Genomic DNA, 21848 nt, shown 5'->3' on the forward strand with positions numbered 1-21848 from the left:
TGGCTGCAACCCATGATGCTAGGAGTCTGCAATATCAATTAGTGTGTCTTTAGGCAACTCAGCTAGTCCCTGGATGGGGCTTTAAGTAATACTGAAAAGTCCTGGCTCCCAGACCCACTACCACAGATTAAAAACTTCCTTCAAAGACATGCAATACAGCAGTATACTTGAAAAACTGACTGGTCTGTCTCCAATACTTTGTAGTTCCACAATAGGACTAAACATTAAAAACAAAAAAACCCAACCACACCCCCTTCTCTAAAGTGAAGTACCCGCTGGTACCTAGTACCCACTGGTGGGCAAATGAGGCCTTTTGACCACTCCCAGGAAAGCCACAGATTGGGCCACAGTTGCCCAATCATAACAGGGCTGGGCATTCTGTTACCATCACCATCCTCCCATAGCATTACCAGCCCTTTCCCATGGCTAGCCCAACACTTGCCTGTGCCCACTGCTCCCAGCTGACTGACCCCCTGGACCTTTTATTCTGGCTCTTCTCTGAAATCCCCACCCCCTCCATCCTGAGGAAAGAGAGAAATAAGAATGGGGGGACCTATAACAGTTCCTTGGCAGCAGGCACCCTGGAAGGGGAGGATGAAGAACGAGAACAGTGCAAAAACACCACACGTCTTTAGGGGATGCAACTTCTCAGAGAAAATAACGTGATCGAGGGTGGGGTGAGAGGGGAGACAGAATTATGGCGAAAGAACTGTATTCCTAAAAGGGAAGAATCAGGAGGCCAATGGGCGAAGCACACCTTAGGAACCAGGTGTGTACACACACAGTCAAAATTAACCAATACACTAGAATGCTCCTGTTGGAGACTGGAGAGTTTAGACTGCAGGCTGCCTGTGTGCCACTTCCAATGAGGAGCAGGGCTAAAAGAGGGAGGGAGACCCTAACCAGAGAGCAGACAAAGAAGGCGGGATGATGGGGGTGTGCGAGCGTGAGCGAGGGATCCTTAGTGAGAGAACCACCGTCCTGAATGCCAGGGAGACATGCCTAGGCCTTGGGAGGCTGGGAGAGAGGGAAGGAAGGAGAGGGGGACCTGGAGAAAAGGAGGGGGCTTCCCCTGTTTCTATGGAGACAGGCATCCCTAGGAAGGTTCCCGTGTTTCTATGGAAACAGGAGCCGGGGTGGAAAGAAAGGAAAGGTGGGGAAGCTCTCCTGGTTACCAATGAGGCTGTGACAGGCCCCGCCGCGGCCGCTGCTGCTGCCGAGTCACCGCTCTGCGTTGCTGCCGCTTCCTCCTCCGACCCGCACTGACACAAGATGGCGGCGGCCGGGCCCGGAACAAAAACCTCCTCAGCACCGCTCTGCTCCCATCTAGGCTGCAAGTGGCTCCACCCCTCCCCCCGGCGTGCTCCCATTGGATTCGGCCCACATCCGTCACAGGAACACTTGCCCAGATAGGCTGAGAGGAAGGAGAGCGAGCGACCGCATGGCCCGCCCACTGACCTAGGGACCTGCCTTTCCCTTTATGATGAAAACCCGGCGAGGGGAAGCCACGCCCTCCCGGCATCAAAGTCTGGGTAAGAGGGCAGGTCCTCCAGTATCGGGGCCACGCCCCCCTTAGAGTTTCAGGAGGAGGCGGAACAAGCCGCTGTAGGAGGAAATGAGTATTGTATGAGTTTTCGTAGGTTAGTCTACTTCATTCGTGAGGACGTATATACTTCCCACCAGCTTTCCAAACCATCTTATAAACAGGATCCTTTGCTTTAATTAGTTACAAGTAAAAGGAAAATCCTTGACAGGAGGAGCAGCTTATGAGAAAAGCTTCAGCTTTTAAATTCCTTCTTCTACTCAACTTCCCTCTTCTGCTTAAACGTTTAAAGGTAAAGTGTACTGTCGAGTCGGCATCGACTCCTGGCGACCCCAGAACCCTGTGGTTGTCTTTGGTAGGATACAGGAGGGATTTACCACTGTCATCTCCCGCAGTGTGAGATGATGCCATTCAGCACCTTCTTATATCGCTGCTGCCCAATACAGGAGTTTCCCATAGTCTGGGAAACATACCAGCGGGCTTACTAATCAAGTCATTTCCCCACTGCGCCATTACATCCGGTTTAAATGTTTTCTGATTTTAATTGTTTTATTATGTGTTTTTGATTTTAATGTAAACCGCACTGAGCCCTTTTAGGAAGGGCAATACATAAACTGAGCGAATGAATGAATGAATATTAACAGAACAGGAGCTTGTCCTTCTCCTAAAATAAAACTTTTTGTGGGAAAATAGTTACTTTGTGCTTTTGAGAGTTTCAAATGCCAAATCTTGCAAACCTTCCAACAACCCTATAAGGCAGGTCAGTATTGTGTATGGGGTTGCTGAGGGTGCAAGAGAATGGCTTGCCTAAGGCCACCTAGTGAGCTCATGGCTGGGGTGAGACTGAAACTCTTGACTTCCTGACTCATGGCTCAGTTTTTTAGCAGCTAGGTAATGCCAGCTCACTATACTGTAAGCTTCTCGAGGCAAGGACCTGTCTTTTGCTTGCTTATTTAAATGTATATGTTGTTTTCGTCAAAACAGTGTTTCATTGGTCCCAAAGCAGCTAACATCCTTTTCAGGGACAGCCTTGCATAAAGCTGTAGTAATCTAACTGGGATATGACTAAATTATGGGTGGCAGTGGTCAGATCTAGCTTCTGAAAGTAGAGTCACAGCTGGCCTACAAGAAGAAGTGTATAAAGGCACTCTCGGCCACCACAGCTGCCACCTAAGCCTCTAAGAATAAAGCTGGCTGCCGGAAGATCCCCAGAGTACACATGTTCCTTCAGAGAGAATTGTACTCCATCCAGAACAGGCTGAACCTCTCCCACCCAGTCTAGATCTGTTATCTCACTGACTACAAGTTTGGATTAAGATTGTTTGTTAGTCCTCATCCAGTCCATCACCACCTCCAGACACTGGTTCAGAGTGTTTATTCTGTGAATTGCCATTATCAAAGACATATACTTAAAAATACAAAGAGAGAGCGAGAGAGCCAGCTGCGGCTAAATATCCTATTTCTTTTATATACCTTATTCTCCAGGACCAATGGGCTAGTCACTTGCAATTCCTTAATAATCTGGTGCATAAACAGGCAATTAATAATAATAATAATAATAATTGTTATTATTATTATTAATAATAATCCAGAAACACTTAATAATAATAATAACAACAACAATAATAATAATCCAGAAACACTGAATGAATGCTCTGTGGAACTCCCCTGCTAACTGGGCAAAGAAGCACCTTTCATCATGGTGATTCTTTATTTAGCAGGGGGAGAGTAACTGGCCCTATCCACCCCCAGCACAGTACCTCCAGTGACTTTTGCTGGGGTCTATCTTGTGTTTCTTTTTAGACTGTGAGCCCTTTGGGGACAGAGATCCTATTTATTTATTTATTATTTCTCTGTAATCCGCCCTGAGCCATTTTTGGAAGGGCGGAATAGAAATCAAATTAATAATAATAATAATAATAATTAATAACAACAACTCACTCTATGGCATGTTGGGAAGGACTCAAATTCAAAATACAGGGGTTGGGGGAAGAAATCCAGAGAGGACTCTAAGTATAGAGGATGTATTTTTGGATTCAAGTTACCCATTAATCTCTAATCCATCTTCATTAATCATACACAACTTCTTTTAAAAAAAAGATTCATTATACTTGTATCCCACTCTTTTGGGAGACTCCTATGTTTCTTATCCAAGGGATTAATTTGCTTCACACCTACCCAGTTTCAGCAATGCTGTGGCATCAGAAACTCCTACTGGGCCCAGTCACTCATAATCAGAGCCTGAGGCATCTCTATGGGTTTCCATTGTAGCATCCAAATCTGGATCAGTCAGCCAAAAAATGTGTCAGATTAAACCACCTAGCCTTACATAATACAGCAGCCACCATCCGTTTTAATACTATAGAGTAGCACCAAAGCACAATTAATACCGTTCCAAATATTTTGTAACATACAGAAAAGCACTGAGACTTCAAGGGCTACCTCGACCACATACTGAAGATACCAAATCAAAACAAGAATGCAAATCCACCTGTGGAGATAAAGGCTTCCTATGATCAGAATAGCCAGCACTAAGATCAGCAACTTTGGTCTTTGAGAATTAGCCAAGATCAGAATAAAGCAAGCTGCCACAGACCTCTACACAGTAGGTTTGTGATTGCTCCCACTGCATACCTTTGTCTAAGTGCCCATCATGGCCAGATGCACCTTGATACCATAGGAACACCAAAGGAAAATGTGGAAGGAATCCAGTCAGACCATGCTCATGCCTAAAAGCAGGACACTGTAGGCCATCTACATACATTGATCCCAGTTCATCCAGATCAGGGTGTCTCAACGTGTGGGTCCCCAGATGTAATTGGACTTCAACTCCCATAATTCCCAACCCACGGCCACTGGGGCTGGGGATTATGGGAGTTGAAGTCCAACAACATCTGGGGACCCACACGTTGAGAAACCCTGATCCAGATGGTAGGACTGTACACTACAAATAAAGGAGAGGACATATGTAGGCCTTGACAAATTTCCTATGGATCAAGGAGTCAGCCCATAAATTTAGGAGCCAGACAATGGATACTTGGCAAAAAATACCAGACTTAGTGATAGACATTGTGTGAGAAGGGGCTAGAGTAAATTGACTTTTCTTTATCCCCTTTACAAGTCAGATACTTAGAGCAGAAACAGGGCTGCCTGGGACAAATAAAGATTTTATTAAATAACTCCTAGTCTAGGTGCCACAGTTAAATTTCTAGGTGCCATGGCTGTCTGGTGCCTGGGATTTGTCAAGCCCTGACATAAGCAAACAAGGGATCCCACATCAGAGATGCCAGCACAGCACTAGGAACAGTTTAGGAAAGCAACCCCCCAAACTATCATGATTCACAGTGAAATGTGCAGAACCATCTCGTGTGTGCTATAATCTGCTCTGATCCCTTTTGAAAAAATGGGATATACATCTAATAAACAAAACCAAGATTTGCCTCAGGAGGCGCAAAGCTTAGTCTCAATTGAAAGAGGTATAATCAAGGGCTGCATGCATTCCACCGTCATATTCTGCAAGTATGACATTGGATATCAAGCACAGAATTCTATATCCTGAACATCTCCAGATTTTGTTTTTTAAAGCAAGTTTCTAGTTCTAATGGCTGAGAGAACAGGCTTAAAGAGGTGAAGTGAACATGCCTTATACTGAGTCAATTCATCCTTTTATTTATATCTCAATCTTCTTCCATCATAGAGCGCAGGGTGGCATACACAGGGTCCCCAGGCAGCCACCCAAACAGGCAATGACCAGACCTAGACCTGCATAGCACTGGATGCATCGTGTGCCATCCGAGTATGCACATGGGCCCATTTAGCTCAGTACCCTCCACTACCCCAACTGGCAGTGGCTCTCCAAGGATCTTAGAAAGTAGGAGGTCTTTCCAAGCCCTGCTACCCGAGACCCTTTTACTGAAGATGCCAAGGATTGAACCTAGGACTTTCTGAATGCAAAGCCAGCAGTCTGACCACTGAGCTTTGGTCCCTCCCTTCATATATGTTCTATCTGTGATCAAAGGAAACACAGCAGCCCTCCCAGTATTTCCTGCAGAGCTCCTCAAGCCTCCCTTTGGCTAACACAGAAAGGTCTGCAAATGTCTGAGATATGCATAATTTATACTTGTCCCAGAATTCAGTTTCTCCCTCAGAAGAGGGTTGTATCTGCAGACTAGGATGGGCTGACTCGACCTCCTGCTCCTAGACAGGGCCAATCACAGAGCTTTCACGTGACCAGGAGGGAGAAGCCTCAGTTTTTCACCTGTCTTACTCCAGCAGGTGCCAAAAGGTTTTGCTCCGTGCTACTGTGGTGATTTATTCTTGTGAAATGCGCGATTCAGCTCGTTTCCTCTGCACCTTCCCTGTTGGTGACGAGAGCTACTCGGGAGAACGAGGGTGGTAGAATAGCATGCTCTCGCCTGAATTTGCCTGACATCCTCCGCTGTGGCGCTTAGCAGTCTTTTGAGCATGGCTACATGCACCCCTTGCAGCGAAAGAGAGGTTTCCCCTTCTTTTTCAGAGGACTCCACGTCCTATTCTGTCTGCCGGTCCGAGTGGGTGGTGGAGACCCCTACCACACCCATCGCTCGGTTAACGAAGACTGCCAAGGCGAAGCTTGTGGCGGCAAAGAAAGCACACAGGCAGAAGGTGGCAAGTAAGAAAGCGAGCAGGGAAGGGGTGCCGACAGAGGGAGGGAGAACCGCCCAGGCAACACTGCATGCAGAACCATCAAGACCAGATGGGCCAGCAGAGAGAGTGGAGGCCCGAGTGCCTTCTGAGTTCTCCGCCCGCCAGGTGTTCCTGCCCCTCTAGAGCTGCTTTGCAACAAAGGTGAGGAGGATGAAATCCCCCCCCCCCGAGATTAGGAGCTTCAGAAGTTTCCCTGGCCTCCTTTTCCCACCAATTCTGAAGGTTTACTTGCCAACAGAGCGGCAGAAGCCACGTTCGATGATCTTCTCCCCTCATGGAACATGCAGGATCCTGATGAACCCTGATGGCATGTAAGTGGGTTGTCCTTTTATCTGCCTCAATTGGTCAGATAAATTCCTACAAAAGGGTTTTTAAATCATGGGCTCAGGCCCAACACTCTGTGGCAGCCAGTGTTCACATTGCCTCAGTGCTGGAAGTGCAGGGGCTTCTTCCTTGGCAGGCCACACGCACGTTCAGAGGTTCTTGAAAGGAGCAACTGTCCTTAAACTACCCACTGTCCACAGATTTCCCATGTGGGATTTAAATTTAGTGCTTTGGGCCCTCACCAAGGCCTTGTCCAAGCCCCTCAGAATGATCTCCCTTAAACTTCTATCTTCTAAGGTTTTGTTTTTGGTCGCAATAACATCTGCTAGATGGGGGTCTGAACTTAGGAGCCCTTTTCGTTCGAAAAGAGCTGTGTTTGATTTTCCCGGAGTATGTCCTTCTTAGAACTGACCCCACCTTTTTGCCTAAAGTAAATTCCATCTTTCATAGGGCCCAGGAGCTGATGTTGCCATCATATATTTGAGGAACAGAGTACCTGATAACTATAGCTTGAAAAATATCCTGAAAAACACATACATGAGGTTTCAGGTGAAAAGGTGACAGGTTAGAAGGTCATCAGTTCCTAGGCCAGAGATGGACCAAATGATTAAAGAAGTCCCAAGCCCTCTTCCCCTAAGGAAAGGAAATGGAATAGGTTAGATGTGCACAGAGCTCTGAAGGTTTACTTAAGGTGTATCAAGACCTTTAGGATTTCAGAGGCCTTGTTCATTTCATTTAGAGATTGCTCATTTGGCAATAAGGTTTCTACATCCACTCTAGCAAGGTGGATATGCCAATGCATAAAGGTAAAGTGTGCCGTCAAGTCGATTCCGACTCCTGGCACCCACAGAGCCCTGTGGTTTTCTTTGGTAGAATACAGGAGGGGTTTGCCATTGCCATCTTCCATGTAGTAGAGGGGTAGTTTTCTCACATGATGTACCGTAATTAGGGTACAGATATCTGAATGCAAAATCTGCACATACGAAATATGAGTATCCATTATGAGTGGGCACATGCATGTATAACTTGATGCTTGCCCAGTATATCAAAAGAGGGATTCTGTCCTTCTCCAGTTGCTACATCATGTTAAAGAGGAATATGGTGACTTACACATGACATGCACATACATAACTGGCACCATATGTATTGTTTTGTATTCTGGTATCTGTACCTGAAAATATGTATTCTAGTGCACAATGTTCTGTCAAACTCTATTATGACGTAGTCATAGAACCCAGAATGGGCCTATGCAGATGAAGGAATGGAGCCACGCACAGAGAAGAAGGTTTGATTCTCATTGGCTATAGCCCACAGGAGCAAGGTGTCATGGATATTAGGGAGGGGGAATCACTCTTTCTTTAATCATTTGGTCCATCTCTGGCCTAGGAACTGATGACCTTCTAACCTTTCACCTTTTCACCTGAAACCTCATGTATGTGTTTTTCAGGATATTTTTCAAGCTATAGTTATCAAGTACTCTGTTCCTCAAATATAAGGATTAATAAGTATATTTACATGAAAGAGGTTAAATATACATCCAACAATAGAACAAAGAAAGGTGCATATGTGATAACCTGTTTTCTATTAAAAGAAGGATTAAAATGCTGACGTACTTTGCCAAATTTTAATTCCCTGCTTGATCATGAGAAATTTTATGATATAAGCATTTCACAAATGAAAAATCAGGTTGCTCTTCAGCACCTCACCTGACTCTGCACCTTAAGAACAGCTGTGATAAGATTCTGAATCAAGACTACGCTCCTAGAAATTATCTTTCATATTGTACAAAGCCCTTTGTACCCAATACTGTTTTGATGTTTTATGCTTTGCCTATGTTCTATATGCTGTACTAGAATCTATATAAGTAAACCAATATTTTTGCAGAAATATTTGTTCTCAAGTTCTTATTTATAATACCGTTAATGCAATACTCTAGTGAACATGGATAGTGGCATATTCTCTACATTGCAGCATTGCACACGGCAGTTTCCTGGTATACCTTAAGGCTAATCCAAATACTGGAGGTGTGCAAAGTAAATGAATGAGAGGCAATCCATGACAAGGGAGCAGTTTTAGTTCCCATCCCCAAGGGGTCTCTGGGTATACTCTTTGACTGTCTTCCATTTAAGTGAGTAGTTCCCATTCATCTCTATGAGAGGAAAAAAGGACCCTCCTGCACAAGAGGATGCAGTAAAGAGCAAAGTCTGTCTTTAACCCCTAACACTGGGTGGTCCAGCCTACAAAGATCAGAACTGGGAAGCTGACGCATATACTCTCCATCATAGCAACAGACCTTGTTGCTAACAGAACAATAACATAATTTGGGAAAAGCTAAGTGATTAATTCATAGTACTCCTCATATCCACTCTACAAGGAAGGCTAATAGTATCTTCATCTTATGGATGCAGGCAATTTGTTTCTGAAAAAAAGTTCATAGCCGAGGTAAGATCTGAACTGCCAGTTACAGCAGTGGTGTGGGTTATACAGGTGTATTTTGCAACACTGTAAAAGAACAAAACAATTTACAGAGCTTCTGTCCACTTGCTGCTGTACAGTGCCCCCTAGTGTCATGCAGCTCACTCACAAGCCGTAATAACACTTCCTTAATGAAGATTTGTACCTTAGATTTCTATTATGCACCTCAAATTGCAATGTGCAGATGAGTATGCTTATACTTTCTTTTGCTTCACAGCTTGCTAATTTGCATTATGCAGCCAACTTCTCAGTACATTTCATGCAACTGATGGGGACAGAGATGTATGAAAGTCATGCCACAATTCCCAAAATGTGTACCATGAAACAAGTTGGTGTACCTTGAAAAATCAAGTTACCATGTTGGACTGGAAATGTGAAGGCCTAGAAAAACAAAAGAAAAACTGGAAATAAAAACAATATATTTGTTTTCCCCTGCCTCCGATGTTTTCCAATGGCAACATGAGGCATTTCATGGAAAACTCTCTAACTAAAAAAAAAAAAAATCTTTTAGTATGATCAGCAAAGTTCTTTTTAAGACAAGATTTTAAAATATTGTTTTCTCTGCCATGATCCCTTAAAATGTTTCCTGCTAACCATGCAAGACAATCTACAATATGAGACAATTACAATGCATGTATACTGTAGACATGCTCAGCTATCATATCTCTATTTCAGTTTCCTCCATTTTCTGCAGCACGAGTCAGAAACTGATCTGTATGTGGAAATATACATGCCAAATCAAGAAACAAGTGATAATAATAAAACAACTAAACATTGACAATGTTAAAATCTAATTAAACACTTGAATGAATACATGTGTTTTAAGCAACTTCTTAAAAACGGTCAGAGATGGGGAAGTTCTTATTTCAACAGGGAGCTTGTTTCAAAGCCTCGGGGCAGCAACAGAGAAGGCCCATCCACAAGAAGGCACCAAGAGAGCTGGTGGCAACTGCAGGCGGACCTCCCCGGTTTATCTCAATGAGTGGCAGGGCTCCTAACAAAGAAGGCATCCTTCTAAATACTCTGGACCTAAGCTGGAAGGTCCAACTGGAAGTACTTGACATACTCGTGTGCGTTGGGCGCGCATGGATGGTGCGTGCAGGTACATTGAGTACTTCCGGTTACATCTGGTAAAGGGGGCAACAGGGTGGCAGGGAGGTACACTGCTGCCCCAACGGACTTTTCGGGAATCGAGCGCCGGTGGGGGAAACACGGTGGGGGTGGGTGGGGAAGTGCAACCTCCCCCGTCCTTAAAGTCATCCCTCCCCCAGCCATCGAACCAGCCCCAGCCGGTTCCGTGCACATCCCGAGAGGACACTGTTTCTAGGTTGAGCCAATAACAACTTCCTTTTGCTTACTACAATGCTGATGGTTCTATTTCCAACTCTTTCCCACATCCCAAGATTTGCTTGGTACAGTGGTGTACAGCAGATTATGGCCCTGCTGGTTAGAGTTATAGCTTGACTAAAACAAAGGAATTTATACTTTTCAATTTTATATATACCAAACAGTACAAATGTTATGTGGTGTTATACATAATGCATCCTCTGTTCTTAAAGTAATACAATTTAGATCTGAGAAGTAAATAAGGGTTAAGTATATTTCAAAATTTCCCCCAAATTTGATCTAAAACATGGCCCCATGGCTTCACATTTTCCAGAAATATTATCACTTTTACATCGGATACATCTACTTGTCCATGCTAAACATTAAACACTACTATCATACAAGCATAAGAAGCTGCCATGTACCGAGCCAGGCCAGTTGTCCATCTAGCTCAGTATTGTCCACACTGACAGACAGCGGCTTCTCCAGGGGTTCAGAGAGGGCTTCTTTCCAAGCCCTCTCTGGAGATGCCAGGGACTGAACCTGGGACCTTCTGCAGACAAAGCAAATGCTCTGTCACTGAGGACTCCATCCCCCATCGACATCCTGAGGAAGGGAGTAAAGATATTCTAGGATTCCCTAATACACACTGGCTGACACTTTTGACTAACCAAGTGCTTGCAGAAGGATGTTGCACTAGTGCAAAGCTGTTACACTAGGCTGTTGGCACTAAGTTTGAAGCTTGTGCTCCAGACTAGTGCACAACTCTGGCAAATCTCAGTTGTTTTAAATAAATCTTTTGCACAATTGTGCAAATTCCACCCCCACCCCCCACTTTTTAGCACAATGATGCAATCTTCTATTTTGCTCTATGCAAGTGCTTTGGGAGTCAGGAGGTCAGCCACTCTCCACAGCTGACAGGTGCAGAGGAATCCCAGATGCATCACCACTGTCCAGAAAGCAAAGTCCCATCTGTGAGACCTGACTGAGCTCTGGCTGGCTGGCTGGTACAAGGAAAGGTAGGCCCCAGAAGTCAAAATTAACTGGACTATCCCAGGATAGGATCTAAGGGTACATGATAAGCTATCCTGCTGAGGCGAAGCAAGTTTAGTTACTGCCTGGAATCCCATGTATGCTGCCTTGAGTTCCACGATGGAAGAAAGGCAGAACAGAAATATAATACATCAACACACATCAAGAACAACCCCACACTTGTAAGGAGAATGCCTGCCCACTGCACTGGGAGCACACCCAAAATGCTCATATGTCTTTGAGTATCAAGTGAAGTGGGCCTCCAGTTTTACTCCACAAACCTATTGTGCCTCAGGTATCACATTTAGGGGAATTACTTCCACAACAAGCAGAATTGGCCCTAAGGAGACACCACACTTTTTCATTTTTCCACTTTGCTGCCATAGAATATTTTCTAGTAAGTTGCTGTGGAGGGCCTAGGACCAAATAGCAGTGCAATGAACAATAGGAATAATAAGTTATTCAGCAGAAAACGTCATATATATCCAGCATTCATATGCTTTTCTGTATCAGAGTGCATTCCCCAGCATACCTGCCAATGGAAAACCAGCCTTAGTAATGTATCTCAGATACATTTTCTACTCTTTCCCCGTGATCCCTCACAAACCAGAGGGGAGCCATGTTTGCAAGCTGTGTGTGCAGTACAAAAGCTATGGCTGCTTATTTCCCCAGAGCATGAGCCACATCAAAACACAGCTGTGTCAACTGCCTCTCCACAGGCAGGTACTTCACTTTGTTCCAGAGGCTGAGGACAATTGCCCATAGATTTGCTTAGCACAGACCAAGCTGTCAGATGGCTGGAACATGCTGCCGAAGAGTGAAGAAGGGTTCTCCTTCAGTAGTATTCTCATAAACAAAACAACAGCTATGGCATGCCGGACATATGGCAATTTGAACATGGGCCCCAGCTGAAACATTCTACCTACTGCATGTTTGGCTGCTTGAAATACATAGAAGTGGTTTAAGAACATAAAAAAGCCATGCTGGATCAGACCAAAAGGTCTACCTAGTCCAGGCCTGTTCAATTTAGGCCCCCAGCTGTTTTTGGATGACAACTCCCATAATCCCCAGCCACAGGGGCCAATAGCCAGGGATTATGGGAACTGTAAGCCAACATCTGCAGGAGGGTCAAAGTTGAGCAGCCCTGATCTAGTTTCCACAATAGGTCACCAGAGACCTCTGAGAGTCTACACACAGGCATGAGAACCACAGCCTTCCCCTGTTGTTTCCACAACATCTGGCAATATGAGATATTCTGCCCTTGAACATGGAGGTTCCATTGACTATCATACCTAACAGCTATGTGAATACAAGATTTGCCCCTGCAGCTCCAGGAACTTTATCCATACTTCCAGTGCAAACAACCAACCCCACAGCCTAACAAAACAAGGTCTGTGTTGGCTGGACTGAAATTGTCCGAATGGTTTGAGATCTACAGCTTGCCAGTTAGCTCAGCAACCACGTGGCTGCATTTCAAGCAGCCAAAGATAAGGTGCTGGGTAATAGAGAAGCATCCTTGATGGCAGCTGGAACTCTTAAGGTTTGCCAAAAGCACCTTCTGGAAGCACCAAAGCCCTTAACATTTGGACAAGCATTTAACAGGAAGAGAGTGTTTTTCTGCAGCATAATATAATGTGAGGTGTTTTCCCCCTCTAGTATAGTGGCTGAGAGACTGCAGTTCAAGCCAAGAAGAACTTGGTTTCACAAGGCGGCCTTAGGCAAACCACTCAATCTCTGGTCCCCTAATGTACTTGTCTACCTTGCCAGGCTGCTGTACAATTACAATAAGTAAATGTATGTGAAGTGCTTTGAATGCTCCCAAAGCTCTATGTAATTAAGTATTATTATTTTCATGAAATATTTTGAATGTGTTTTCTAGATATTTCCTTGAATTCCCATTTTATACCATACTAGTGGGCCCGGGTGCAGAGCATCTGCGCCTCTAGTTGGGCCCAGCGGTCCCCGCCCCCCATGCCGGCATGCCCGGCTTTCTGGCTGGCCGACCAGCTGCTCACCCCCGCTGCCGTCCCCCCGGGCCAGGTCAGGGTGGTCCGCCGCCATGTCGTCCATGCGGCCAGGCCAGGGCCCACCACTGCCGCCTCACCCCGGCAGGCAGGCCAGGCCGTCTTGCCACTGCCGCCTCCTCCCGGCCGACAGGGCTTTGCCCGCTGGCCACCTGCCGTCCACCCACCTCCTCCATTATTTCTCCCCGCCACCACCTCCTCCTCCCAGCCAGCGGGGCTTGGCCCGCTGGCTGCTCGCCTCCTCGCTGCCACCATTATTTCTCTCCGCTTCAATGCTGGAACTCTCGTGCGCTCTCTGTCAACCAATCGCCTCCTCCCGCTCTGTCAGTCAATCGCCTCCTTTCTGCCAAGTCCCCACGCATCCCGTCTTGGAGAATTAATTATATATATGAGCCAGTGTAATGTAGTGGTTATAGTGTTGGACCAGGACCAGGGAGACCTGTGTTCAAATCCCTATTCAGCCATGAAACTCACTGGGCGACTCTGGGCCAGTCATGCCTCTCTCAGCCTAACCTACTTCACAGGGTTGTTGTAAGAAGAAACATAACTACGTATACCACTCTGGGCACCTTGGAGGAAGTGCGGGATATAAATGTAAAAATAATAAATAAATAAATAAATAAGACACTTGTTTTATATTATACTATTTCTTCTTCTTCTACTACTACTACTACTACTACTACTACTACTACTGATATTTATACACCGCTCTTCAACCAAAAGCCACCTAATGGCTTTTGGTTGAAGGCAGGGAAGTCTCTTGCCTAGAGAGCCAAAGGTTGCCAGTTTGAATCCCCACTGGTATGTTTCCCAGACTATGGGAAACACCTAAATAGGAAATATAGGAAAGTGCTGAAAGGCATCATCTCATACTGTGAGGAAGGAGGCAATGGTAAATCCCTCCTGTATTCTACCAAAGACAGCCACAGGGCTCTGTGGGCGCCAGGAGTTGACACCGACTCGATGGCACACTTTATTTTACTTCAACCAAAGTTATCAAAGAAGTTTATACAGAACAATAAATAAGACATAAATAAGATGGTAAGATAGTAATTAGATTTCTCTTTTCTACCAATGTTGAATGCATTTGAACAGGGTTAGTTTTAAACAGAAGTAAAATAACTCCATTTCAGGGTAATCTAAGAGGAATTAAAGGTGTGTTAAATTGAAGTACTTGTTCACAAGAAAACATTCCCATCTAAATCATAAAGAGAGGAGAAATGATCTCAGGGACAAGATATTTTGGTTCCTGAGGTATGCAAATACCATCTCCCTTCCTCTGATGGAAGCAGTCCCACTCCTCTCAACAAAAGAATTTCTGGGCAGAGCTCTCTGTCTGCCACTGTCACCTCTAACGCCACTCATAATCATTCAGCCATGAGACTTGCTGGGTGACTCTGGGCCAGTCACTTACCTCTCAGCCTAACCTACCTCACAGGATTGTTGTGAGGATAAATATAACCATGTATACCACTCTGAGCTCCCGGGAGGAAGTGCAGGATATAATTGTAAAAATAGAATAGAATAAAATAAATAATCTGCCAGCCAGGATAGCTGCCTCTTCTCACTCTATAATACGGACTTTTTGAGACCACCACCAGAACGATAGTCCTGAAATATAGACTCCACCCTAAACCGAACTTATCTAACTACAAAATGACAAAACATTATCTGGTAAACAACTTCTGGACAGTCAAGGTTGACAAAGAAATGACAGATGGGAGCTTTTTTCCTTAGGGGACAGAGCAGCCATGGGTGTGTGTATGCGGGTGCGAAATCTAGTTTGGGATCATGGTGGGTATAAAGGGTTAAACCTTCCTTCCCTGACCCCTGCAGCTGCTATTTAAGGGGGGGGGGGGACAAGGGGTCAAACTTAATGTGTAGCTTGGCTTTCAGTTGCTCAGCAATGAGTATTTGCCAATTATCTTAACATTCTCAGCAGTCAGTAAACATTTTTCTTTTCTTTTTAAAAAGTAAGTTTCCATGGGAAGAATAACCTGGGCTCATGCAATTTTTTGTGGGGTGGGGTGGGGGGAGAAGAGATTTGGCAGCCATGACACTTATGGTTTTTTGCTCATTAACAAAGGGGACAGTGTGTGCACAACCTCTGTCAAGCTTTGTTAGTGTCTCAGCAAAGTCTGAGTTGATGGAATTTGATAAGGACTCCTTCCTTCCCTGTGTACTAATATGATTTTGTGAGAAATCTCCCAGCAGGATTTAATTTTATTTCAAAGAAGAGAACATATTTGTCTTTGAGACCTGAGCCAACAGCTCTGAATCAAATAATAATAATCAAATGTTGGACCAAGAATCAGCAATTTGTAGGCCATGAAGACTGATTGTAGTCTTGCTGTCCACTCCAACATATTCTTAAATCTGTAGTGGGCTATACTGTCCTAATCCAGCATAGCCAAGGAAAGAGAGCATGTAGGACTGGTTCATATCCCAAATCAGCCATGGAATGCACAGGGGCAGCTTGGGCAGTCACCTGGCTGACGTGACAACTAGTATTAATGGGGAGAAACTCTGAGGAGTGAGGAGAGGGTAGCTGTCCAGGTCCTCACCCCACAATGGCCTGTCAGCAAGTTTTTGTGCCTCAGAAACTATTTTCTTTTCTCCTTTTAGGTAAGCTACTGAAGATCCAGGCGCCACTCCCCAGAGGGCTGAATTTAGCCCCGGGGTCTCCAGCTGCTGACCCTTACACTTCAGCTACGCACACATACAACCATTTCCTGAGACTACTCAACCGGCATTTTGAGGCATTTCTACACATACCAGGAGTTCAAAGACAGGCTGCAGTTAACAAGCTGAGCGATTCTGCTCTGCACTGAACTCTTGTCCTTATTTTTCATGCCACAGAAGAGAAGCTTGCCATGCACAAAGGAGTCAAGTGGGTCAATCATGAGGAAAAAAGAGAAACAAATGAACAAGATAGAGAAGTGAGTGGAAGAAAGTTCTAGATGTCTCAGTCAGCTGAGGCTTCATTCCTCTGTTGAAATACAGTCAAATTGGACACATATAGGGTGAGTTCAGACTTAGTGTGGCGCCTCAGTTAAAGCCAAGCTCCGTGTGGCCTCCCTCAGCCCTGGGAGCATGCACTCCCCCCTCTCATCTCAGTGCGTGCGTCTACATCCTTTGAAGGTTAGGATAAGTCGAGACTGGTCACAGCATCCAAACCCACCAATCTCAGCTTATTCTTAGGTACTTTCTTCAGAGAACCCGAGATCTGAAACTAACTTCAATCCTTGGGTTCAGATCTCAGCTTCTCAGAAGCAAGTACCTAACAATAAGCCGAGATTGGTGGGTTTGGATGTTACAACAAATCTCGTTTTATTTATCCTATATAGGAAGCAGATGCTTGAATGGGGATGGGAAGAGGGAGCACGTGTTCCCAGGGCTGAGGGATGTCGTGCAGAGCTTGGCTGCAACCAACGTTCCACATATTTGCCCCACTTTCCTGATCCACACAGATTTACTCCAGCTCACTGGGACCATCTACTACATATTTACCCTTGCAACACAAGAACATTCAACTCAGTCACATTCAGACTACCACTGCAGTTGATCTGCTAAAGTTTTAGTTGATTAAATCAATGGGGCAAATGTTGGTAGATGCGCTGAAACTGAACGGCCTACTTTTTGGACTTTGGTTGGGAAGTTATTTATTTATTTGATTGATTGATTGATTTCTATACCACCCTTCCAATGGCTCAGAGCACTTTACACAGAGAAATAATAAATATAAGAAGATGGATCTTCTTATAAGAAGAAGAAATATAAGAAGATGAATATAAGAAGTTCCTGGTTCCAGTCTTACCTTAGCCTCAAACTCACTAGATGACCTGCTCTCTTAGCCTCAGCCCCACTCCCATCTGCAATCTAGGGATAATAATAGTTTGCCTTAGAGGACTTGTCATAAGGGTTACTGACAGCCCTAATTCTGATACTATATTTGGGAAGAAAAAGAAATCACAGCATGAATGATTTTCATTCAAAGAAGTGTCTTCTGTTTTTTTAAAGCCCCAATTTACAATTTTCAACGGAAAAAAAGGTTAAACAGAAGCTATTGATCCAAATTTCCGTCATTCAGCAAAAAAAGGAAGAGGAAAAACAAACCCATACGGAGATTTCAATAACATATGCCTGCTTATAGATATAATATCACTGTAGTCCATCCCTAGTTAGGCTCTTATGGATCCTTGAGATTAGATAATTATCCTGCTCCTTTCTTACAGTCAAGAGAGATATCTAGGAAAGGAGGAATCCCATATAAATCCGCAGGGCTGCCTCACACAAGCTACTAGGCCCTTTTTGTTTCCAAAGATGGAAATCAGAACATCGCTTGATACCTAAAATGAAAAATGCTGGAGCTCAACCTGTCTCAGCATCCACACTCGTTGACACAGAAGCCTGCTCCTTAATCCCAGAAATGTTATTCATGGGAGGCCATTTGCAACATGGGTGCCACAAGTTGCAAACGTGGCAGCAGTCTATGGCACACCTGGAGCTAGAGGACCCGTGGTCACAGAAGTCTCCAACCTGCAATGCTGCCTGTTCCCCAACTCAGTAGACTAGATAGAAAGACATCAAAGTACCAAGGTAGTGTATGGCTGCATATGAACTGTAACACACTCTAGTGAGATACAGTCCTCCACAAGGAGCATAACTGGTTACACATCTGCCAAAAAGGTTTGCTGCCACTGTAGTTACACACTTGTGAAGGAGGTGCACTCTGCACATGCTTAGAGCCAACCCTTCTTTATTATTACTGTACATGTTTCTGACATTCAAAATAAATTCCCATCTTCCATCTGCATACAAGGGAAAAAAACCAGGCCTAACGGGCTGTAATAGCAGGTTAAGAAACCTGCTTTATGAAAGAGAATTTACAGACTGAATGGGGAGGGGAGAAAGGGAAGGAGCCTTAAAATGAGAAAGGGGGCACACTTAAAACCCTTTAACACAGATTACTACTATATTGTGTGCAGACAGAGAAATTGAGGAATAAAGAGGTGGATGTTCTAATACATGCTGACAGGTGAAGTAAAGGGTTCTAACACACGTTACAGACTGTGAGCATAGGGGGCCACTTGTAGAGTTTGTCTCTTCCTCAACTGTCCTCCTCTAAATAATCTCTAGTACTATCAAAATTTAAAATTTCCCCCACAAAGAGATACTACTTGTTTACTTATAAAATTCTGTAACATTCCTTGAACAATGATTGGGCTGTAATGACAGTAGTAGTAATTCTGAATAAATTAAACCAGAATATAAGGACATGAATAAAAGGACCGACTATGTGGTCGCCAAGAGTCGACACTGACTTGACGGCACTTCATCAATCAATCAGGACATGATTTCATGAGTGTGGCCCAAGGGATTCTTACAGAATTCAAACCACAAAGTGCAGGTTCAGCACCAATGATGCCTAGTGGGGAGTGCTCCCGGCAGAGTGAGAAACCTTAGGAAAAATCCAGCTAGCCCTGTTTGAGCTCAAGGGTGGGAAGCAGATCGATATGGGTGGGGTGGGAAAGTCTCTTGTCCCCCCCCCCACTCCCTTTCTATGAGTCCAGAAATGAAAAGCAGGTTGTGAACTCTCCTTCCGCCTCCCTCCATCCTCCAGACCCCGATGCCCCCTCCCCAATTAGCAAGATGTCCTTGTGCTTCAGCCTCTGCCGCCCAGCCCCCATTTCCTATCCAAGCCCTCCCATCATCTCCACCTCACCCCCTTTTATCCCTCCATCCATCATCGGGATCCCCGCCCCCTCCTCAAGTAAGAGGAGGGGGGTTGCCCTCTTGTTATTGCCTACACCCTCCCGTCACCCCCCCTTTAGACCGCCCCCGATCGAGATCTCACCCCCCCACTGTGCACCGCCTGAGTTCCGACTCCGGCTTCTGCTCTCGCCACCGCCGCTGATGCTTGCCGGGCCCCAGTCGCCGCCTGCTGCGAGGAGAGGGTCGGCGCGGACCATTCAGGCGGAGAGGGGAACCAAGTATTCAATTCCTTCCAAGTGCAGCACTATCAGATATCCCGTCACGCGCACAACAATTTCCCATGCGGTATCGTGTCAAACTAAAATCCTTTCCCCAACATCCGTATCAGAAAGGGATTCTAGGGAGGAATGGAAGGAAAGCGTAACAGGCCCTCTCTCCCCGCGGCGAGAATGGTTTCGCTCAGAAGGGCGCAGCGCTGCCCGGGAAATGTAGTTCTCAGTTGGCTGGACGGGTAAGGGAGCACGTGGCTTCCAAGGGGGGGCGGTGGAACTGGTAAACCGACATGCAGAGAGACAGGCAGAGGCGCGCGTGTGCACGTGGTGGGGCGCGCGACCGGCAGAAGGATGAATGGATGAATGAATGGAGAGATAAGAGAACCGAGCAGGTACAAGCGTGAAGATAGGTGCAGGTGAGGAAGGTCCCTGGATGCTTGCTGGGATGAAGAATACGTATCGGATTGGTGGGGAGTATTTTCTTTTTTCTTTTTAAAGGCACGTGGGGAAAATCTGGAACAGAATGCAAGAGATAAGAGCAGTGAGGCCAACGATTAAGTTGGGTCAGGTGCATGAAGGCATGCCTACCACTGCTCTTTACATCACCAGAGTAAAGCTTTGGCCAGGCGTCTAGCAAGGTTGGAGTGGCCCCAGAGACAAGATTTTAAAATGCCCCCCCTCACTGAAGCTCAGCTCATGAAGTAAAGAAATCTTAAATTTCTTTACCCCTGCTAACTTGGCAAAGAGGCACCTTTTAGCGTGGTGATTCTCTTTATTTAGCAGGGGGAGAGTAACTGGCCCTATCCACCACCAGCACATGACCTCCAATGACTGTTGCTGGTGTCTATCTTGTGTTTCTTTTTAGATTGTGAGCCCTTTGGGGACAGGGATCCATCTTATTTATTTATTATTTCTCTGTGTAAACCACCCTGAGCCATTTTTGGAAGGATGGTATAGAAATCGAATAAATAAAATAAAAAATAAATAAATGAGGCTGAATAGTGGTAACAAAAAGCATAGTAAAATTTTTATATATACACACACCCCTATGTGCAGCAATAGAACATCCTAAATTATTTTTTAAAAGGTTTTGTAAATTGTGGACGATGCAAGTCATTTAATGGTACTAGAGAAAGACATGCTGTTCTGGTAGCTCCAGGTCTGGTAGCTCACATCAGTTTCAGAGGATGAATACAACTGAAGGAAACTTGGGCCGGTGCACAGCTGGGGGAATGAGTCATGTGACTTGCCTCTGGGGGGGCCCCCAAGGCAGTGGGCCCCCAGATAACTGTCTCCTCTTGCCCTGTTATAGTTATGCCCCTGGCTTTGGCCGTGATGAAGAGTGCCTTTGAACACGTGCGGAATGCTGTCCCTTTCCCCTTTGGGCAATCTCTGCTAAACTCCGTGTATCTGGTAGTAGCGGGACAGGCCTTCACGGTAGAAGGAGCAATTTCACAGGGCCTGTCTTTCGGCAAATCCAGGTTTCAGAGGCACGCGATGACAAAGGAAAAGGCAGGGCTGACTGGGAAGACTTGCTAACCATTGTTATCGGTAATAGAACTCTGGCCTTTGAATGAATTCCAAAAGGCTGGTTTTGGAATTCATAGCCACATATAGTCAGCTCTCAAGCAATTTGATTAGGAGGAAGGTCTGCCAAGGCAGAGGATATGTACAGGGCTGGTTTGAATTAGGAAACATCTCTTTTCTGTTTGTAAGCATCTAGAGACAGCCCTTTGGTTTGATGTGAAGAAATAAATAAGAAAGATGCCAGCTGAGTTTAATCTGTTCTTGGATTAAAAGGTTTCTCTTGTTGGAAACAGGAGGAGTCCATACAGATAACCAAACTACTCCAAGATGAGCTCTCATCCCAGGATAGCTTAGTTATTGATGATGATCTATATATTTAATTCTCCTAGATGTACCCATCGCTAATCCCGTGTGTGGCAGCTCTCGCGAGAGTTTGCAAGCGAGCTGATGATTAGCGACGGGGACAGCCAGCTACCGAGGGAAGAGAAGCTGCGGCCTGGCAAACGACCAGCCGCCAGTGGGCAGTGGGGGAGGTGGTGGTGGGGGGAGTAGTGGCCCGGTGAATGGCCACCCGCCAGGGGAGGACTAGGGGCGGTGCCAGGTCAGCTAGAGCAGTGTTTCTCAAACTTTTTGGAGTCAAGGACCGCTAAATTCTTCGTGCAGAGTTTCAAGGACCGCTACATTCTTCATGCGCAGTTTCCCGGACCAGCAGTTAGTAAAGGGGTTTCAAGTCTGTCTGTCTATCTATCTATCAGACTTCTATACTGCCCAAAACTTGCATCTCTGGGCAGTTTAGAATGAAAATAATATAAGCATTGAAATAATTAAATTTGGAATCTTTTGCAAACATGGAATATTAGGGGTTCTTAACCTTGGGTCCCTCAGTTAAACTCCCATAACCCCCAACAACAATGGCATTTGGCC

General features: G+C 45.3%; 1 protein-coding gene across 2 annotated transcripts in view; it reads right to left on the bottom strand.

The window, feature by feature from the left end:
- Positions 1–19425, bottom strand: part of UBA1 (ubiquitin like modifier activating enzyme 1) — a 46331-nt gene extending 26906 nt beyond the window's left edge. The window contains exon 1 of one of the 2 annotated variants that reach the window (XM_053300695.1): positions 19268–19425. Coding sequence is in view for 1 of the 2 variants with exons in the window: in XM_053300693.1 (XP_053156668.1) it covers positions 1176–1370 (195 nt within the window). In the remaining variant the exon portion in view is untranslated. Of the gene's footprint in view, positions 1–1175; positions 1383–19267 lie in introns of those variants that run through there. The other variant, XM_053300693.1, reaches the window with a different exon arrangement.
- Between the last annotated feature and the right edge of the window lie 2423 nt (positions 19426–21848).

The sequence above is a fragment of the Hemicordylus capensis genome, chromosome 2, assembly GCF_027244095.1.
Source record: "Hemicordylus capensis ecotype Gifberg chromosome 2, rHemCap1.1.pri, whole genome shotgun sequence".
Lineage (NCBI taxonomy): Eukaryota > Metazoa > Chordata > Lepidosauria > Squamata > Cordylidae > Hemicordylus > Hemicordylus capensis.